The 21,593-nt window shown below is 41.3% G+C and overlaps 1 protein-coding gene across 3 annotated transcripts; it reads left to right on the top strand.

Moving 5' to 3' along the window:
- Window positions 1–1,308: 1,308 nt before the first annotated feature.
- Window positions 1,309–20,921, top strand: kitb (KIT proto-oncogene, receptor tyrosine kinase b). 3 transcript variants are annotated; one of them, XM_085277031.1, is made up of 21 exons: window positions 1,309–1,576; window positions 4,332–4,607; window positions 4,694–4,978; window positions 6,709–6,848; window positions 7,989–8,157; window positions 8,319–8,508; window positions 8,602–8,717; window positions 8,987–9,101; window positions 9,969–10,156; window positions 10,576–10,682; window positions 11,402–11,528; window positions 11,628–11,732; window positions 12,657–12,767; window positions 13,342–13,480; window positions 13,575–13,639; window positions 13,781–13,872; window positions 16,074–16,196; window positions 16,585–16,696; window positions 16,911–17,010; window positions 17,652–17,757; window positions 17,922–20,921. In XM_085277031.1, exons 1-21 carry the CDS (start codon window positions 1,522–1,524, stop codon window positions 18,063–18,065), a joined length of 2,865 nt encoding a protein of 954 aa, XP_085133157.1. In that variant the 5' UTR covers window positions 1,309–1,521; the 3' UTR covers window positions 18,066–20,921. The 3 variants fall into 3 exon arrangements, with proteins under 3 accessions (XP_085133157.1, XP_085133156.1, XP_085133158.1); XM_085277030.1 differs by having other exon boundaries at window positions 13,572–13,639; XM_085277032.1 differs by having other exon boundaries at window positions 13,572–13,639; window positions 17,905–18,062.
- The last annotated feature ends 672 nt before the right edge of the window (window positions 20,922–21,593 follow it).

The following is a 21,593-nucleotide window of genomic DNA, read 5'->3' as shown; positions in this document are numbered from 1 at the left end:
CTTTGTTCTTGCAAAAAACTCACATTTATTTATGATGAGCGTAGATACATTTAATGTCCAGATGTGAGGAGCAAGATTTCCAGGACTTTCACTGTTTTAGATGATGCTTTTGGGGTTTAGGGGGTTTGTGTTTACACGTTGTTTTTTAAAATGAAACCCAAAATGAAGACCACACGATTCCAGGAAAAGCTCAAATTTCATCCCCCCCCCAAAAAAGCGCACACAGAACAAACTGTTCAGGTGGAAGCAATAAAACCCAATAATTGTGCTTGAAAGTGTGAAAGTGGGGGGAAAGACAAAGATAGGCAGCAAAACTACAAAAGCCACACAGAGAAAGTAAGAGAGGAAGCGACTAGAAGCGAGGCTTAACGGGGAGTAAGAACAGGAGCAGAAACTGCGCCAAAATCCAAAAACCACGACCATGACTTGAACATCTGTCAATAAGACTTCTTCTGCACAAGAAAGGCACATTTTAAGGTGCATCGTGCAAATCTCAGATTATAACAAAACGAAGTGAATGCACTTGATGATGTCTACAAACTTAAAGAGATTTTCTAAGAATAAGGTCACATTTTATAAATCTGTGTTAGAATAGTCAGGAGACCACAGGAGCCTTCAAGCAATTCATGCTTGCTGTAATCATTCCTGCTGTTCTCGAACATTAAAAGATCAGTTATTTCTAATGATGTTGGTGGTAAACAGTGTGTATAATTACAGCGCCCATTAACTCAGACCTGTGTCTGTGTTCCTACTGGCATCTAAAGATCTAATGTGGAAAAGTGACCATGTCAACCTCCGTCATATTCTGGTTAAAAACGTTTGCCTGACCTTGCACATTGCCAAATTAAGATTGTTTATTGGCTCTTTCTGGGCTATAGAGTTGATTAAATCTGGGAAAAGTGAAACCGCCATAATGCTGATTAGAGTTGGGAAATGTGACACTATGAAGTGCATCACAAACTGAAAGAGCTCCTGCGGGGAAACTCCTGCCAAGCGAGAGCTGTCATCACAACAGGACACGCTGGCCCAGTCGAAGTGTGAGGACAGGCTGCCGCCATAATAATACTTTATTACAATGTCTGTAATATAAAAAAGAATCACGTTATTTAACAGAACAGTTGATCCTCTGTATCCCTGCACCACCAGGACTTTTATTGATGGAAAATTTACTTATTCTTCCAAACGACTGAGTGAAGATGATTTTTATGGGTTTGTTTTTTTTTTCAGTAATAACAGACTCATCACCTTGGCCAGACTCCAACCAATGCGGGACAGCAAGGAGTGGCAATGATCCAGAGCAGGGGGGGAGGGAGAGAGGCGATGCACTGTGTCTTTAAGCTCCAATGAAATCCATCAGGGGGAGCCAGGCTGCTGGATCATTGTGTCCGTGCGCTCATTACGTTGGAGGAACCTGTGCCGCGTTATCACGCTGGACGAGGTCTCGTTGTTTTAGACACAGGATGGTTTTGTCTGCGCTTGAAACGCATGGGGTAGAGTGAAAGACTTGAAAATCACCCGACAATGAGGTTCCGCTGGGTTCTTTGTGCCTCGTATTTTATTTTGCTGCCACTAACCGGTAAGAAAACCACTTGCGATGTTATTTCAGCGCGGCGTGTGGATATCTTTTTTTTTCTCAGTGTTGACTTTATTGCTTTGTTGTGTTTTTTTTTCTCCCAACTCTTTGAGTGGGTAGTTTCAGATATTCTTACGTTTTATTGCTGTTATAGTGGTGGAATTTCTATGACGGCATCCTTAATGCTTTTCACCCTATGGTAATAATTCAAATCATTTATTTCTGTACTTTGTTCGTGCATTATTTTAGAGTCAGTGCTTCTTCGGGTCTTATTCCGTCTCCCACTTGTGCGACATGTGCTGCTGTCACCATTAAAGAGTCTTTTTTTTGCCTATATCTTAGAGTATAGACGTAAACAGCCGAGGAAAAACAGCGTGTATCTTTGCGCATGTTTAGCGCAACCTCCTGTCCGTTTACTGTTTTTCCGGACTGTTTCAAGTCAGTCATTTAGTGCTAAAGGTAAATGTAAAGCTCTTGCCAACCCGCCAGCTTAAGTCTACAAATCATTTGTATGCATAACTGTTTAGTGGTGCGCTGGAAATACCTTTGGCGGGCAACAAGTGTGTGTGTGTTTGTGTGTTTGTGTGTCCCTGTGTGTGCCTGAGTGTTTTGTTTGAAGAGAATTAATTATTTATTCTACCCAAACGAAGAGGATAAGGTTGAGCATCCTACCAGAACAGCAAAAGAAACAAAGAAGAAGAAAGAGGAGAAGAAGAAGAAGGGGAAAAAAGATGCGCATCTTCTACCACAAAGCACCCGCAGCATCTTGACATCTAACAGCTCTGGATGTTAGGATCAAAGCTTCGTGTTCAGTCACATAACTGCCTCGGGTTTTGTTTTGTTTTTTTGTTTTTTACTACTGAAACCGTTCGCTTGTTCAAATAGTTCAAATCACTGGTTGCCAAACTCATATTCTGAGAGATGCAGCATTAAAAACATGCCCTCACACCCCGCGCAAACACAGATGTGGATATTTTGGAAGGGAGGGGGGATTCACATCCTTCTCCTTTTTGCTTTCTGAGCTCTGCTTGAGCCTGGAGGCACAACAGTCACATGAAAATCCTGTTTTTGAAATGGCTCTTATCATGTGCAAATCTAAGTGGGGGAAAAGGAGAGAAAGAAAGTGGGAGGAAGACTGGTGGAGCTTAAACTAAAATGTCAGCTGGGTTTACTCATCTTAAGGGAATAGGTTTAGGGACCTTGATGCATGATTACTCAGCGGCTGTATAACTCATAATTATTGATTCTCCAATTGAGCTGTCGTGGTTAGATAGCACTCTCTCTTCAGGGAGTCTCTGTCAATCATGCCATCCTGTTTAACCACCACACTGGGCACTCTGATCTTAAACGATCAATCAACAGAAAAATAACAGCAATTATTTTGATATTTTCAGTCCTAGTCAAGCCAGGATACTGTGCTGCTTTCTTACAGCATTTCAGCTATGAGGAATTGTTTTCTTTTTAGTCTCATGTGGTAGTATTTTTAGATCTCTGGAGTGGCAGTCTGCTAACACAACAAACAGAAAATGCTGTTTTTTGTTACAACATGTACTTCAGGATTTCTGACTCCTGGTAGCTATTTTCACAATTTTCTGACCCTTTAGAAACCAAGCTACGAATGGAATAATCAGAAAAATAAAATCTACATCAGCTTTAATCTGTACACCTGCTCACCTGCTTGTTAATGCAGATACCTAATTAAGTAATCACTTGGCAGCAGCTCACTGCATTTTGCCGTGTAGCAGCGATTGAGACAATCTACTTAATTTGAAACAGAGTATGAGAATGGGGAAGGACAGCGGTGTAAGTGATTTGGACCTGGCGTGGTTGTTGGTGCCAGGCGGTCTGGTCTGAGTGTTTCAGAAACTGCTGATCTACTGGAATTTTCTCTGCGAATGCCTTGTTGATGCCAGAGGTCAGATGAGAATGGCCAGACTGCTTTGAGCTAAGGGAACAGTAAGTCACATAACTGTTTGTTAGAACTCTCGTATGCAGAAGATCGTCTCCGATTGCATAAGATATTAAACCTTGAAGCAGAGGGACTACAGCAGAAGACCACGCCGGGTGCCATTGCTGTCAGCTAAGAACAGGAAACTGTGGCTACAATCCACAGGCTAATTAAACTTGACATTAGAAGATTAGTAAAATGTTGTTGGGTCCGATCAGTATAAATGTCTGCAGCAAAATTCAGATTGCAGAATTTTACATAAAACAGCATGAATGCATACATCCATCCCGCCTTGTATCAATAGTTATGACAGCAGTGCACCCGTCTTCTAATTGCTGCTCCTATAAAGCTAAAGCAATCTCAAACTGTTCACTGTTCACTGTACTTAAATGGCCTCCATAGTCACCAGATAGCAATCCAATAGAGCACCTTTGGGATTTGGTGGAACAGCAAATTTATACCATGCATGTGTAGCTGACAAATCTGTGATGCTATCATTTCAACATGGACCAGAATCTCTGAGGAACGCTTCCAGCGCCTTGCTGAATCTGTACCAAAAGCAATGAAAGCAGTTTTAAATGAGGCTATATGTTGAAAAAAATGTTTCGATTAAGAACAACATCTCCGCTATGTCTTCACTGGGTTTTTTTCTTCAGAGGTTGTATTTAATTATATTATTATTATATTAATACACCAGAAAGCAGCAGCATTTCTTTCCCTTCTGGTGTGGATTTTTATCCAAGCCGAACCCATTCAAAATTAGCAACAGGTCCAACATCCATCATCCTTAATGTTCTTCCTCTCTACCAGTGTGGTCAGAGCCACTCATCTCCCCCGGTGGGCCTCACATCGTAGTTCCCAAGAAGGGGAAGCTAGAGCTGCGCTGCTATGACAATGCCACAACGTCTGGCGCCCCGCCCAGGTTAAGGTGGTACAGGGACAAGTCTCGCAAGCTGGATGGAGAGGTGCAGGAGGGCAACGTGGCTTTCGTCAGGCTATCAGCCGCCCAGCTTAACCACATGGGTCGCTATATATGTGTGAATAACATCACACTGGAACAGAGCTCTATCTACGTATACGTGAAAGGTGGGTGTTTAACGGGGGGGGGGGGCATTTGGATGTTTGTCTTCACAACATTAATCCAAATCTTTACCTGTCTGTCATCTCCCTAGACCCCTACAATGCTTTCCTGCACATCATGATAAACATCAAACTGGTGCGAGAAGGCGATAGCTGCACCATTCCCTGCCTTGTTACTGACCCCGAGGTCACCCACCTGGGTTTGGAGACCTGTGATGGACGACCTCTGCCCTCTGGTATGAGTTATAAGAGTGACCTTCAGGAAGGCATCACCATCAACAACATTCAGAAGGAATACGATGGCTGCTACGTATGTGTGGGACTTCTTCACGGAGTCAAAGTGATGTCAAGTAAATACAATCTGGAAGTACGACTCGGTAAGTAAAAGTCAAAAAGCGATATGTATTATTCGTGTTTCCTGAAATTACCATTCATGTTAATGAGAGATTAGTCACTTTTGTCCAGAGTAATTAATTACTGGTGATATATTCCCTTCAGTGTGCATATATAGAAAATATAAGGTCTTGTTACAGAACAGAGCAGGCATCAGTGACAACAGGCAGGAGCCTAATTAAGTCAGACACAGCTTGAACAAGAGGACTGAGGAAGGAAGTGGGATTCAGAGCAGCTGGAAGATGTCCAGCAGCTGCCTGATGTATGGAAGAGTACCAGCTGAGCCATCAGCTGATGTGGGCTGGCACTCAGATGTTGTTGTTATCACCTAATCTATCCGGGTTGTGATCGGAGCTTGATTTTTGCAGCGTGACTAAATGAACACCATGTTTAAGTTGTTTCATGGGTGTTAATGAAGCTAAATGTGGAGGAAGAAAACAATGGGTTTACTGCCACATTCATATTTCTCTTCATACCTGAAATACAAAAACATCCATCTATGAGCAGCTGCTGAGAGCACAGAAGCATCTTTAGAGGAACTGTTTGAATTAGGAAAATGGAAAACTGCAAAGTCACTAGCAGGCGAGGCGATGGTGAAGTGGAAAAACGTCCATACTTTACCCGTAATTAGTAATTGGAAGTTAAAACCACAGCATTTGCTTTCACTGATGCCTCTAAAAGCATAATGGCATGTCATTAGTTCTGCAGGAATTTGGTTTGATGCAAAATGAAGGATTTTAATTTATGAAATTCATAGCTGCCTAGACTTTGGCAGCTATTGACATTTTGCTCAATATCACCAATAAGCGAAATTGTAGCATCGTAAAAAGCCAAAGCATGATCAGATGCAATATGCATTCATCCTATGGGAAATCCATCCAGTCTTGGTTAAGACTGGAACATGATAGCGGACCAACACTGGCAAATGCAGAGCAGCTAGCATGGCTAATAATAGACAGTCCAAAAGCCTTCTGTTCACTTTCTTTTTTAGCCACAAAGAGATATTACATTTTTACGAGCTACGTGCATCTTAATAAAATAAAATCGATCATAGATACAATTTAAGTTTGTGCTTCTGTCCTCTGCATTACATCAGCACTCTTTATGCGGACCAGCTGAGGGGCAGTACGGCATGGTGTCCTTTTGAATGATGGGAAGAGGGAGAAAGCGAGAAGTACGTTGAGGAAGGGAGGAGCCGAGGGATTTGATTCCCCCAGTGAACAAAGCTCTGTAACAGAGCATGAAGGCTGTGTTTGGGTTAAATAGAATTAGTCCAGCACAAACACAGCAACCGAAGCGGCGTCTGCAGGCATTTAATGCTGGAAATTAATCGTCCTGCCTACGTGGGGACAAGTGTCTGCATTTGGTCATGCTGCTCACGTCAGTATAAAGCTGCACAGTACAAACCGCATTGGGGTATTTTATTATGGCGTTTAAATAAGCAATTTACTTATTTTTATTACATTTTAGCACAAAACCACCACATTTTTTGTTTCAGGTCAGATGAAAAGCCGCCGTTTGGGATTCATGATTTCAGATCATACCAGTCCAGAGTTATTACAGTGCAGCAGAATGATTTCAGGCTCACATATGTCGTGCTGTTAGAAGTGTCTGTGTGACAATGCACAGGTGAAAAAAATGATATGATGCTGGTTTAGATGAACTCACAAATACAGCAGTTTGCTACAGTTGCTTTTTGAATCCCTTGATTCAGTGCCAGAGTTACGCCCAGTGATCACGCTGTCCCAGAAAGACAAAGTCATCTTGAGGACAGGAGAGCAGTTCGAGCTTACCTGCAGCTCCTCCAATGTCAACGCAGACGTCATTCTCAAGTGGGACTTCCCGTCAACAGCGGTGAGAATGATTCAGGGATTTATTTGCAGTTCTTTGTCAGGGATGTTTGGCTGCCTACTTGTCAAACAGTTTGCAACGTCCTTTAGAAATGATTTCATTTTGCACAAAGCTAACATGGAGAAAAGTGAGCTCATATCCCAAGTAATGCTTTAGAGACTTTTTCGTTCAAGAAACATGTTTCCAAAAGATTTGTGATGCTGTTTAACATGTAAACAAAAAGCAGAACTATATTTTCTGTGAAGAATTATACCCAATATTTTAATATTGAAAAAAAAGTTTGAAAAAAGACAACAAAAAAAAGGAGAGAAATTCGTAAAAGTTTTGGAAACAGGTTGTAACTTCGCCTACTTTCAAGGTGCACGGTGAAGGGCAAACATGTGAAGAGGCTGATGGTCCAGCAACATTTGAAGCATGAAGAGCAACTTTCTGGTTCTGCCAGCATATTTCAGCAGCCTGTTCCCGTCATCACTGACAAAGGGTATAGGCTGAAGTAACAAAGTTGCTCTTCATACTGCAAGTGTTGCTGGAGGTTTGACCTTTGACGTGCAGAGGAGTGTCCAGACGGGGGGCTGGGGTGGCAGCTTGTGAGTAGCAAATAGTTACATTGTGCTTTTTATTCATATTTGGCACAAATTCCACACTTTGTATATGGTTGTTACTTACAATTTCTTAGTTACCAGTATAGACATTTTATATACTAGTATGTGCCACTGCTACAGTATTGTTTGATCTGCGATTTTAACCCATTGTTAGGTGGTTGCTAGGCAACATGATGGCATCATGATGTGCTAAATGCAAAATTGAGCCTTGTGGATATAAATGAGATGCTACTGTCATTAAATTAAAATGATACTATTATTTGAAGTGTTGCAGGCGCATAAATGTTACACATAGGTCATTTTAACTCCTTGGTAGGTGATGTCATAACATCTGATCTAGATAAGAAACTTAAGAAGGCTAAGACGTCACTGTGTACTGAGCTTGGTCGCTCAACTTTTGATCATAGGGAGGAGGTGCTGACAGCCAGACTTTGTATGTTACAGTAAGACTACAGTTGCTGGATTATGTAGAAAACAACAGATCTGTGTCATGTTACACCTGTAAAGCATGCTTCTTTGCCTCCTCTTTGCCACTTTGCAGCATCCTTTTGAAACACAAACCTCACACATCCTGTCCGGGGGTTTGGGTTACGAGCGTTCAACCTCACTCTTGATCCCAGCTGTTAACCAATCAGACTCAGGGACTTACCGTTGCCATGCTCACAACGAAAGAGGCCGCAGTGACGAAGCGATGGAGCTCAAAGTTTACGGTAAGAATTGGGGGCTTTGTAATTATACTCAAAAATATATTTTCAAGTTGCCCCAGTAATGTTATAGTTATTTCTGAGGCCACACATACCTGGATGTGTGCAGAATGTTATCAACCTTTTGTTCATAAAACATATTAAACTTACACATTTCTGCTCTTCAGATCAGGGGTTCATTAAAATGTTAGTAAGTCAAAGTCCAGTCCAGGAAGAGGTTAAAGAGGGAGAGAGCCTGAGCCTAAAAGTTGAATTCGATGCCTATCCTGCACCAAGCTTCATGTCCTGGTCTTACAATGGGAAGATTCTCCACAACACCACAGAGCACGTCATCACTCTCCACCGAAACAAATACAGGTACAGTTAGTTAAAAGTGAGTACTTCAAGTAACCAGTACGCTAGTATGTCACTGTGGGTTAAAGGATTTTACAAATACACTTGTTCTATCAGATACAGCAGCAAGCTGAGACTAGTGAGGGTTCTTGGCTCCGAGGGCGGGATCTACAACTTCTCAGCCAGTCACAAAGACGCATCTGTCGATCACTCGTTTCATGTGTATGTCAACAGTAAGTAGCTCTCACATTTGTTCCTTTGGGTTGTATACTTAGAACACAGTTAGTAGCTGAAATAACAATCTGTACAGAAGAGTAGCTAGATAAATCAGAGTTTTACAAACTTTTCGCCTGCATTGATTTTAGTTAAAGGAAACCTCATTTTGATCAGCTGGTACTTTTCTGTAGTAATACCACAGGTAGCCAGTATACTGGGAGTCAACAGGAGATGCTTTGTACATGTGCTGTATGCTTCATATACGACTTTCTTTTTTCTCCGTAAGGTAAGCCTGTCATTACAGCTCAGGAAGGGCCTGTTGATGGACAAGTGCGGTGCATTGCTGCAGGATACCCCGTCCCTAAGATCAGCTGGTACTTCTGTGAGCTGCCGCGCACAAGGTATCCCGAAAACGCAGCTTATATCAAGATCTTACAAAAGAGGATTAGGCCCACTGAAATTAAAATCATAATTCTGAAAAAATGATCATGAAACAGGAAATCAGTTTGCCTTTGAAATTTGATTTATTAGTAACATATTATTAAGTAAATATCTAACCAAGCCTTCAAGTACATTGTGCTTTATTAAGCACTAAAACTTTATGCCTTTTAATAAAAGTTTTAAAGCTTTTCCTATCCTAACAAACCATATGCACACTATATTTCACATATTTCCGTTCTCAGGTTAGCGACTAAGATACAAATAGTGATTTGGCCCCACTGACGAGAAGCAGCTGTATTAAAGGTCCACATGAAGATATGTATATGTAAAAAAAAAAAAAAAAAAAGAAAGAAAAGAAAACAACAACAATTGGCTACAAATATAAATGGCTAGGTTTTAGGATCGTAGGAACAGAAAGGATCATTTTATTCTATTAGAACAGAAGTAATGGAGACGATTGCTAGAAGGAGCTGCAGAAACAGCACCCGGTTTCCACTGGGTGATCTACATCAGCGACACCACCTCTGATGTGTTTGTTGGCTGGTTCATCTGTAACTCAGATGCAGAACTGTGCTCTAGTTTCACATCTATTAGACTTAAAATTGCTTTAATTTTTCCATCTTTTTAAATTTGTTTTAGACAATTTAGCAATTGATGGAAAAGCTTTTAACGCACTTACAGTAAGGAGCTGTAAGTTTAGTATGTCTTATTTTTCCTACCTCTCCTACTGGAGTGGATCCAAAGGCACTGAATCAATAAATTGATTTGTAAAGGCTGAAACCTGCTCTTGCACGGAGTGATCGTAAGCAACCTTAATGTCTCAACAGGTGCTCACAATTGCCCAATGCCACCCAGTGGGAGACCTCAGAGGTCACTGTCCTTTCAGAGTCAACCTTTGGTAGGAGTCAAGTGGAAAGCCGACTGAATGTCAGCAAAGAGTTCACTCAGTACCACACACTGGAGTGTGTCGCTTCTACAGAGGAGGCAGAGGCCTACACCCTGTTCTCCATCAGTGGTAAGACACTGTACGGACCGCAAATAGAGCTGCAAGGAGAGTAACACAGGTGAAGCGTCAGTGTCTGCGTGGTGGGGATTTGTCTTATATAGCGCGCCACAAATACGTTGTGCAAGAATTCAAAAAGACACACAAACCCATTGACCCTTTGTCTGCACAGGCCAGGTGTGTGGTTACTGGGTACAGATTGAATGAGATTAGTGTATGCTGACTATGCAAGCTGGGATTATATGGCGCAGACTCACTAATCCTTGTCACACAAACAAACACCACTGCTGCAGCTGTCTGTTTTAACGGTAGAGGATGTCACTCCGTGTGTGTGTGTGTGTGTGTGTGTGTGTGTGTGTGACTACCAAAACTTGGCTACTTCAATGCTCCATGAGATTTCTCACTCTGGGTTTGTTGGTGTTCATTCTCAGAGCGTGTGGTCCCCCATAAACTCTTCACGCCTCTTCTAACTGGCATGGTGGCTACTGGGGTCTTACTCAGCCTCGTGTTAGTGGTGCTGCTTTATAAGTACTTGCAGGTAAGGAAAAAGGAAATAAACTGTGCATGCCTTATGATTATTGTGATTTTAAGCCCGGGTTTAAGTAGGGTCACAGATTTGACGTAAATCACAAAACTCTTTGGCCATCAGCCCCTTTCAAACCCATGAATCAGTTTCAAAGATTATAAACATCAATCTCAAATCAGGATCATCAAGCAGCATTGACATACACTTTGCATCCCAGGAAAGTAAATGGCTTTGGGAGTTTCTGGCAAAGGGCCCATTCTCATTTACTAATGACTCATGCCTCCATCGTGTTTAGAGTACGTTAAAGTTAGAAGCATCTTTCTTTCGTTCTGCATTTGGCAGTGATGTTTTGCACGCAAGAGTGACGGTAAATTCTTTTAATCAACATGAATGTGTCCTAATGAATTTCAGTTGAATCAGTCAACCATTTGAAGTGCAGACATGCTGTAGTTAAAGGATTTTTGACACTGCGATCACGCCTCCAGCCATTAATTTGCCCCCCTGAGCATGCTGTGCTTATTGCTCTCAGATGAGTCAGACTCCTTGAGAAGTAGCTCACGCATCTGCAGTGGGATCGTCAGGGGGAAAGTCTAGACTCGGGCTGACAACTAAAGTGCATCTTTGTAAAAGAGCAACGTGAAAGGGAATATGAGCTATACAGTCAAACACAACAAACAGTCCCGGGAAGCTGATCTGACGTCACTTTTTCTCTCCCCTCCAAACTTTAACAGAAACCAAAGTTCCAGATTCAGTGGAAGGTCATCGAGACTGTCCATGGAAACAACCATATATATATTGACCCCACCCAGCTGCCATATGACTCCAAATGGGAGTTCCCCAGGCAGAAACTGCGCTTTGGTAGGACAGTGTGTGTAAGAGTGCAAATGTACAGCGACTGTTATCATTTTTAGAGCATGAATGAAGTGTTAAAGTTTGTTTTTTTGTGTTTATTTGAAGGTAAGACCCTGGGCTCTGGGGCGTTTGGAAAGGTAGTGAGGGCCACGGCATACGGATTGTGTTCTGCAGACGCTGTGACAACCGTCGCTGTTAAGATGCTGAAACGTAAGTCTATATTTTCCCCATCACCGTCTCTGTGTTGTAACAATATTATATAAAGTGGTACAAAGTACTCAGTACTGTACTTAAAGAGTGAAAACACCAAAATTCAAAGTGTTTGACTGCAATCCCATGTTTAAAATTGAATGAAAAATGATGAAAAATAAATCTAACCTGGAAGTGACAGAAATTGCAGTTCCTTAAGTGGCTCCGAAAGCAAGTCAGTGCACACAGACTCTGTGTTAATGAATACAGTGGGGCCTTTTGTTTTTTATTTTTAATAACTCATTTTGATACTTGCAAGAAGTAAAGTTAGTTATATGGAAGCTGCCTGCTCGTCCTAACCTTCGCTAATTAAAATCAGTAAACTAGATCGCTCACTTTTGGTCTTTTGGAGCATTTTAAAGGAATTACATGACAAATATTACGGCTTGCTGCTTGGTACAGCTTGTATAAGAAGACTGTGGCTCTGTTTTTACTCCACACTAATTAGGAGGCATGTGTGTCCGAGCTACTCACCCCTACAGTCTATGGGGCCTGCTTGCTGACAGAGCTTGCTTGGGTTAGCTGATAACTTAGCACTCCAACCAATTGTCCAAATATTCTGACTCGAAAAAAACAAACACTCAAACAATAACAACAACATAAACAAGTTTCAGAGTAGAGACGAATATGAAGTTGTTTTTTCTCTTTTTACAATTCTTTTAATCCCCCACATTTATGTTAGATTGGAAAACACTGGGCTGAAAACCAAATAACTGTTACACCGCCACTAGTGTCACTACTGGTACTGTTTCTTCTGTATTTCTGATTGCCGTTAGGCTTTTAAATATGAGAATACGCCAGTCACAAAGGAATACTTTCACTTTACGGCCTTTGATTTTGTGCTTATACGTCTTCCACTTTAATGTTGTGATGATGTCATCTCAGCCAACGCTCACTCCACGGAGAAGGAGGCGCTGATGTCTGAGCTGAAGGTTCTCATTTACCTTGGAAACCACGTTAACATCGTTAACCTGCTGGGAGCCTGCACCGTCGGAGGTGAGAGGAGTCACTACGAGCACAATTAGTTCACTCAGAATCAGATTTGCATGTGAGATATTTTTGGATTGGTTTTGTCGTGTCGGGGGCACATAAACCTTACACATCTGCACTCTTGTTTTATTGTTGACTGTCATGATTTATGATTATGAATATTGTCTGGGAGACACATTTGCCATATCCTCATGTGGTGACTCACTGCTGTACCCGGCCATTATCAGCATCTGCCTTCGATATGAAGACGTGATTCATTTTACCTTGCCACAAATCTGCTGTGTGTGTGTTCAATATTATTTAGCTGTCTAGACCTCAGTATTGATTATAATTTAGTTTGGTGTTTTTTTCCACAGATGTATGCATAAGCACTTATTGTGAGAGAAACAAGGAATAGTGACATTGTTTCCTCTGTTTAAACATGATCAGCTTTTAAACACCCTTGTTGTCAAGCCTCATCACTGTGTCAGAACTGCTTGCCGTTTCTTCTCATTTTCATTGTGCTGTCATGGTTTAAAAATCAGTGACTGATGGTTGTCGTTTTTGTATTGTTTTGGTTTTTGTCCCTGTATTCTGCCAGGACCAATTTTGGTAATTACAGAGTACTGTTGCTATGGGGACCTCCTCAACTTCCTCAGAAGGAAAAGAGAGTCCTTCCTAAACTCCAGAGCTGGGGATGGTTACTACCACAATGTCTCGAACCCAACAGAGTCCACAAGGTGCGTATGTGCAGGAATGCTTCATGGCGATGACAGCTGAAAGTGGCTAGTTTCTCTACTTACGTGTTTGTATCTGTGTGTATTTCTTTAGCAGTGAGGCTACTGGTGCAGGATATATGCCCATGCGTCCCTCTGAGAAAGAAAGGTCCTCTGAGTCAGGTACAACGTCGCTCTCTCTTTACATTTCTAATTACAATACACTGCATAACCAATAGCATGCCTCCACAAAGGATGAAAATTCCCTACAAATGAATCAAAACTGGAATTCTCGCATATAACTGAAGTGCATTGTGTGCCTAGATGACATAGATGAGCTGTCCTTGGATGCTGAAGATCTCCTCAGCTTTTCCTACCAGGTGGCCAAAGGAATGGAGTACATTACTTCCAGGAATGTAAGGCTTTTACAGACTGTTAATAAACAGTATATAGACTCGTCATGGGAGAGATTTAAAAGTGCTGTTCCTAGTTCATAAATCATGGCATGGCTCAGGGCCAATATTCGTGCAGAACTTTTTCTTTCAGCTAATGGCATCATTATAGTAGGAAACCACGGCATTGCTGCATTTCAAACGTATACTGCACACAAGCAGATTAAACAATTAGGCGTCTCTATTTAATGCTGTCAATTCAGCAATGAAAAAAATGCCAAATGTAACGATGAAGTTACAGAGAATTTGTTCAGTTATCACATAACTGCATCTTCCCCCAGGCTGTGTGGAGCATTTTAGCCATTAAGGCACTGCTTTGTTTTATGCCATATTTAGATTCAACGCACAAAGTCGACTAGGCGTATAAATCAAGTCGAGATAATGTCACATATCTGGATTGCATCTCAGGACCAGTGTTGTCTTTACAAACTTCTGTATTTGCTGACACACCCATACAACCATAAAACACTCAAGCTGCAAGCTGCACAATCCAAACATTGATGTTTTGCACACTGCATTAGTGCTTGCTGATTTACAGCATTTCTCACAGCGACTTTCAAACAATCAGGTAGAAGCAGAACTCTTACATGCGCTACCTTGTCAATGCTAGTTACCAAAAACAACGAAGTGCACTTGGTAGTTGTAGGACTACACAAACGTAGACGCAGCAGAAATTAAATCCTACAAGAGTGATCCGGTGGACAGGAACATGATTCCAAATGAAAGGAAATTAAATGAATTAAAGTTTGAAGAAGCTCCACCTTAGTTACATACAAACAGTCAGCCTTAAACCGCTTCAATTGCTCAGACTGTACTTTTATTTATTTATTTAATTTATGCATAGTTTGTTGGCTTATTTCTACTAATTTATCCATTTGGATTGCATTCCCTACCATATTTTTTCATGATTTCAGTAGAAACATGGCTTCTGTGCCCAGGTTACCTGAACAGTTAAAAGAAAATATGACATGAATTACAAAAAAGTCCAAAAAAGTTGGGCACCGTTTTGCCCCCAGTACCATCCGAGGCTTTTGAATTGAGTGCTGGATGATTCCTCTCTTCTTTAGTCCACAGGACTTGGCGTCCAAGTTTTCCAAAGAGAATTTCAAATTTCGATTCATCTGCCCTCAGATCAGTTTCCCCCTTTGCCTCAGTCCACTTTAAACGAGCTTTGGCCCAGAGAAGACAGCAGGGTCTCTGTATCATGTGCATGATAGAGCTTTAACCTGTATTTGTGGAGTGCACGGTGAACTGTGTTCACAGTGCTCACGAGCCCATGGAGGGATTTCCATGACAGGATCATGACTGTTTTAAATGTAGTGCTGCCTGAGTTTCATATGATTTTCAGCCTTGTCCATTGCGCATACAGATTTCTCCACATTCTGTGGAATTGAAGATCATTACTCTGAAATTGTTCCACAGTTTGCAGATTCATTTTTTTGCCGATTGGTGAACCACTCCCCATCTTTACTTCATGTTACTGATCTGTTGCAATCAAATTCGAAATGAGCTAGATTTTTCTTAAATGCATTTTCTTTGTTTAAACGTTTGATGTTTTTCCTATATTGTGTTGTCATTCAAATATGGACTCAAGAGATTTGCAAATGCATGCATTTTGTTTTTACATAGCAGCCCAGCTTTTTTAAAATTATGATCGTAATAACACAATTCCCCTTTTGTTGTGTAAAGAAACTGTGCTCAAACACAGCTTTAACGGTGTCTTTCGCCACAGCTGATTCGTTTCTCACAGACACAAACTGGTGGCAGGCCAACAGAGAGCCCAAGCTGGTGACACTTTTTCTTTGTAACATAAAGATGAAAAAAAGTGTTTTACTTCCCTCTACGATGCAATCTTAAAACCGTTTTATTAACCAGTTACACTCTTAAATAAGACAAAAGTAACTGTTTAGAATGATCGTGTAAAACGTGGCACCCGTTTACCCACACATGCTTTCTTGAATTTTGTTTGGTCATATTGAGTCATTGTTTCTCCTTCTTCTACTTCTTCTTCTTTTGTAAACACGTCAGTTCGCCTTTTGTGTTTGCCACAAGCTTTACCGGCCTCGCCTCCTTTGTAAGCGTGCCCTGTCATTCACTGCAGAAACCGGTTGCTGTGTCAATGCTCATCGCTGTGTTTGTTTCTGCTGCCGCGTTTGTGTGCGCAGTGCATCCACAGGGATCTTGCAGCTAGAAACATTCTGCTGACTCACGGCAGGGTGGCGAAGATCTGCGACTTTGGCTTGGCACGAGACATCACCACCGATGCCAGCTATGTGCTCCGTGGAAACGTGAGTCTGTCTTTCCGTCTGTCAGTCTTTCGCTCCCTCCTCCTTTGTTCTTTGTTCCCGCTCCGTCTCCGCAAACCAAGACAGAAAAACTCCCACGCTCGCTTCTCTTTACTGAGTCTGAACTGCTCTATGAAACAATACATGTAGAATTTTTGTGAAGAAAGTTGGACAGCAAGCTAAAAAGGAAAAGATGAAAAGTTTGCAGTTACACTGGCCAAACAAGAAGAAAGTTCTGTTCATTTTGTACACGAAGGCATTATTTATTGAATTGTATTTTATAAAACTTTCATATAACTTTTTTCACACTGAAAATTTAGATTCTTTTTGATGGGCTATATTATATTCTTATAAATGAGGACACGAGTTCATGGCTCTCTCCCTCCTTCAGGCTCGTCTGCCGGTCAAGTGGATGTCACCTGAGAGTATTTTTGACTGCGTCTACACGATTGAGAGTGACGTGTGGTCCTACGGCATCCTGCTCTGGGAAATATTCTCCCTCGGTAACATTTCCATTTTATGCTTTACTTTCCTTTTACTGTTTCAAATCATCATTGTCATCCATTTGACTGGGGGCTTTAGTACAGGCTTATTAATGCTCACAAGCAGCAACATAGCTTAGGGCACGCACGCAAAGTGGTATTGATTGAGAAGCCAACAGTACCGTGCAAATCAATATTTTTTTCCTTTAAAAATGATGTAAAGTTGTTGTTGCAGGTAACAGCCCGTACCCTGGGATGCAGGTGGGATCTGCATTTTATAGGATGATTCAGGAAGGCCACAGGATGAGCAGGCCTGAGTATGCCCCCACTGAGATGTAAGTGCATGTTTGTGAGAATGAGTCTGTTTCATATACTGCCATCACAAAGGTTGCAGGAAGTCGTGTGTTTGTTTTTTTTTACTATCAGGTGATAAACAGATTATTTTTTCAATTAATAAAATATGTGTTTTAGGCCTTGGTCAAGCACTTACTTCATCCCAACCTTTTTCTTTGATGATATAAGCAGGGCAGAACCAACAACGCCAACAGTGTAGAAGCTAAAAGCAGAGAACTGTTTTATTCAAAACAAATTATCACTCTGTTTTGTGGTGATCAATTAATAATTCTTTGTTTTTATTTATAACCTGGACTTCTTTTATTATAATTTTACATGATCAGTTATTTAAATAAATTATTTGGATCTAATTTATATGTTGTTTTCCATCAGTGGGTACTTGAACTAAATCAGCAGCAGTTAAGGTGTAAAAGCCAAATATGTTATTATTTGTTCGATGCTGCCTTATATCCATGACTAAAGTCATTTTCTACAACGTGACTGATGCAATATGAGCTGTTACAGGCTATGAACCTGTCAGCCTGTAGTTTAGATGTATAAAATAGCTAGATTGTTTTTGTGTTCTGGCTGTTTCTCTGTATCCCAGACATATAAACTAATGCCAGTGTGACCTGCGTTGTAGGTATGACATGATGCTGTCCTGCTGGAACCACGATCCTCTGAAAAGGCCTTCCTTCAAAAAGCTGGTGGAGAAAACAGAGCTGCTGCTGTCAGAAAATACCAAGAATGTGAGTGCAAGAACGACTCTTAGTCTTACTTTTGTAATCTGTCTTTTTTGTTTTTCACTCATTTCCCTACATTTTATCTCCAAAGCACAAAAATTATGTTGTTTTTTTTTCTTTTTTTCTTTCTTTCTTTCTTTCGTAAAACACAAGTCTGTGTTACTCCTCAGGTGTACCTGACCCTGAGTAATGCTTCAGGTCCTCCAGAGCAGCAGAGGGCGCCATCACGGAGACTGAGCTCAGTCTGCAGCACAACAGCCCCCAACCAACCTTTACTGCAGAACACAGCTGACGTCTTCCTGGACTATGTCTGACACACCAATTGGACACATACATAAATCCCCACCTTCCTGACCTTCCTCACCTCATACCACACAAACTACACTCCACTCTACTACAACTAACAGCTGATCATTTTAAACAAACTCTCAAATGCTGGCCTTCCTGCATCTTCCATACACACACACACTCACACATACAGAAACACACACACATATAGATATTGTACATATTGAGGGCTGCACTTGGCTCTCAGCCTCTATCTACTCTTGCCCTTTCAATATTGATCTCCATGGTAGGTATTTCAGGTGCACGTCTAAATAAAGCAGACCTCAGCACTAACCGGCCATCAGATACATCACCCATCAGCAGTGGGAAGAGTCTTGGCTCACATTCAGCCTTAGATTACATCTTAAGATGCTTTGGAGAAAACAAAAGGCTGCCAGTACATGTACATACCTGCACAGGGGAGATGATAGTGAACTGATAAATAAATAAACAGAGTTGATGCTGTGACTAGAGGACCTCTTTGTATCAGACTTGTCTGCCATTTCATAGAAATATTTTTGACATTTTGGGACTTTCTTGTTGAGAGATAGATGAGAAGAATTATACCATCCTCGTGTCGCCGCATGCAAATGAGGAAGTAAAGCTTAAAAACTGTAGTTTCTAGTTTAGGAGACACAATACACAGGTAATCAGCTTGTCTGGCTTGGTCCAATGGTAACAAAATCTGCACACCAGCATTTCTAAAGCTTGGACACTTGTGCAGTTGCTAAACATTGAGTAAAAGATATGTAAGATAGTAGAATAGCCCCTGAGCTGCATGCCTGTGGTAGTTTTGCCTTTTTAGAGTGTACAGCTTTGAGTTGTGCTTATGTAACTGTCACCATGCTGCTGTTGTAGGTGTTGAATGGTGTGGTTCATACAAAATTATCAGTCTGTGCAGTCTTTAACTCGTCTCCATATGTTCTTTATTGCTGTCTATCAGTATTTACCAGTGAAAGCCGATAAAACCAATCAGTTGAACTACAAGTTTGTCTTAAAGACGTTAAGGCCTGTAAGAGTTTGGCCCAAGAAACAAGGCATCTAACCAGATACTTGCTTTGGATGGCATCACTTTGGCCTTCATTATTAATGTGAAGATCTAAGATAGATATTTTAACACAGACATTGAAGAAATGTTTAGGAGTGCCTTCTCTAATCTGCACAAGATTGTCAAAGTTAGGAGACCCTGCCTTAGAGGGATGCTGAAAAACTAGTCCACACATTTGCTAATTCTAGTCTGGACTGATATATAATTGTGATATATGCCTAAAAAAAGCATCCATTTGATCAGAATTCCTGGAGGAAGGAACTTAAAACAAGATCCTACTATGTGTTTGGTTGGCTGACGCCATCTCTGCCATTAAGATTAGACTAAAATGATAGAGCTTATATTAAAGGCTACCATTAGAAGTGCCTTCTCATTCTCTGTGACTCCAATGCTATGTGAGCAAAGATGATGGCACTGCAGCACTCATTAGAAGTTGCCATGGTAGTTAATGAAGTCTCAGTAATGGATTTTTGCACATTAGAGGCACCAGATTGTACAGAAGCTATTCGGTGGCTTCTAGCTGGTATTCAGTGGTGACTTGGGGCAGATCCTTCTTATGAGACATGGTAGCTGCACTGTGATGGCGCTTGAAGAGCTTAATCTTGTGGAGGAATGTTGGGATTGAAGAAGATTTTTGACAAAATCCTGCTGGACTTCGGTGAGGGAAAGATTCTTGTTTTTCTAGAGGAGGTTGATTCTGCTGTTGAACTCACTGGGGAGAGATGAGGTCATTCAGAGCAACACTGCCAACCCAGAGTGGCTCGGTGCCTGAAGAACTCTGACAAAGATCCTTCCAGGAGTTTTTGCTGCTTGTGCGTGAGCATCATTTGTATCCTTCCTGAAGTTCCTACATACCCTCTGCCTCTCCGGAAATACCTCTGCATTACCGAGTAATGTAGGAATCATGTGATTTAGAAACCAGGACACTGCCATTGTTTAAGGTATTCCATCAATCACATGCTGCCCCATCCGCTGGCTACACACGTGCCGAGCCCGTCTGACCCATTTCCTTTCCTTCTTTCACAAACCCAAGAATAGGTCTCAGGGTTCTTCCATGGTTGACAGTGCATCACTGACGTCATGAAATCGCCCGTGGTGGCGCTGGAGGGTTGAAATGGGGAACATGTCATGTGTCGCTGCTGTGTTTAGGAGGCATAGCCTTTCAATCCAGACATCTTGCTTAAAACATTCTGCCTAAGAGGGCAGACTGGATGTTGGAAAGGTTAATTGTTCTTATGTCACTCAGCAAAAATATTTTCCCAAAATGTCAAATCCTAAAACCTTAAAACTTGTTTTCAGCAGGCCTTTAAATGAACACGTTTCTCTAAGGTAGTACAAAGTGTCTTTGAAGAGGAAACAAAAAGAAGAAGAGAAGCCATAGCAGAGTGGCATGCAAGCGATAATTCCTAATGAAAAAGATAAAGCCATAAAAGTTACATAAACACGAATTTCCACCTGTGCGTTGTAGCTTTGAAAACTGTGACTTATAAACAACAATTGCTGTATGTTTTTATGGATAACTTTAGTCTCTTTAGCAAAGCCAGTGTGGCCAAGGATTTAGGACTGATTGTGTGCTTTTTACTGTATGTCAAACCTGTATGCAATGTAAATATCTTAGAGATGTGCCTTTAGACTTTTTTTTTTTTAAGTGAATGCATTTGTTTGTGACAGTTATTGGTGAGAGAGCAGAAAAATGTTTCTGCACTCTGGCTTTCGGGTTCTTGCAGTTTTGATACAGTTGGTTGACTTGTAATAATAAAGAATGTACCTGTGATGGTCAAACTAACTGCAATAAGTCTTTTATTGTTTTCTGTGAAACAACATGGAGTCGTAAAAGAAACTCTTGTGAAATGTTGCCTCAGGTTGCCAACATGGTCCAACCATCATGTGTCGCATGATGCTTCTTGATGAAAGGTTGCCATCCCTGTTCCATGGATGCATTTTAATGGCAGTAATTACTGTAGGAGTAATAGCACTTTTCAGTCAAACTTCTAATGTGAACCTCAGATGGGCACTAGGATTGCCAGCCAGATACACTATGTTGTCAAAAGTATTCACTCACCCATACTGACTTCAGGTGTTTCAGTCACTCGCATGGCCACAAGTGTAAAGAATTAAGCACCTAGGCATGCAGACAACTTTTACAAACATTTGTGAATGAATGGGTCACCTTAGGAGCTCAGTGAATTCCAGCAACTCTGTGCAACAACTCCAGTGGTGAAATTTTCTCACTACTAAATATTCCAGCTATTAGTGGTGTTATAGCAAAGTGGAAGCGATCGGGAACAAGACCAACTCAGCTAGGAAGTGGTAGATCGCATAAAATCACAGTATAGCACGGCGCCACTGAACTCTAAACAAGTGCAGACGTGCTCTCTGGGGGATTCATGCTTCTCCATCTAGTAATCTGATGACCAAGTCTGGGCTTGGCAGTTGCCAGGAGAATGGTACTTGTCTCAGTGCAATT

The sequence above is a fragment of the Mchenga conophoros genome, linkage group LG6 (genome assembly GCF_057382185.1).
Source record: "Mchenga conophoros isolate Kocher_MC1m ecotype Shallow Benthic linkage group LG6, M_conophoros_male_GT1.1, whole genome shotgun sequence".
NCBI classification, from domain to species: Eukaryota; Metazoa; Chordata; class Actinopteri; order Cichliformes; family Cichlidae; genus Mchenga; species Mchenga conophoros.
Note: the sequence above shows the minus strand (reverse complement) of the source record. Positions and strands in the feature narration are given on the sequence as shown.

What these genes read in the sequence shown, in the direction of transcription:
- kitb (XM_085277030.1), top strand. Translation starts at nt 1,522, where the DNA reads ATGAGGTTCCGCTGGGTTCTTTGTGCCTCGTATTTTATTTTGCTGCCA. An exon ending in TATTTTGCTGCCACTAACCG is followed by an intron (nt 1,577 to 4,331) that starts GTAAGAAAACCA and finishes CCTCTCTACCAG; the next exon opens with TGTGGTCAGAGCCACTCATC. An exon ending in TGTGAGCTGCCGCGCACAAG is followed by an intron (nt 9,102 to 9,968) that starts GTATCCCGAAAA and finishes ATGTCTCAACAG; the next exon opens with GTGCTCACAATTGCCCAATG.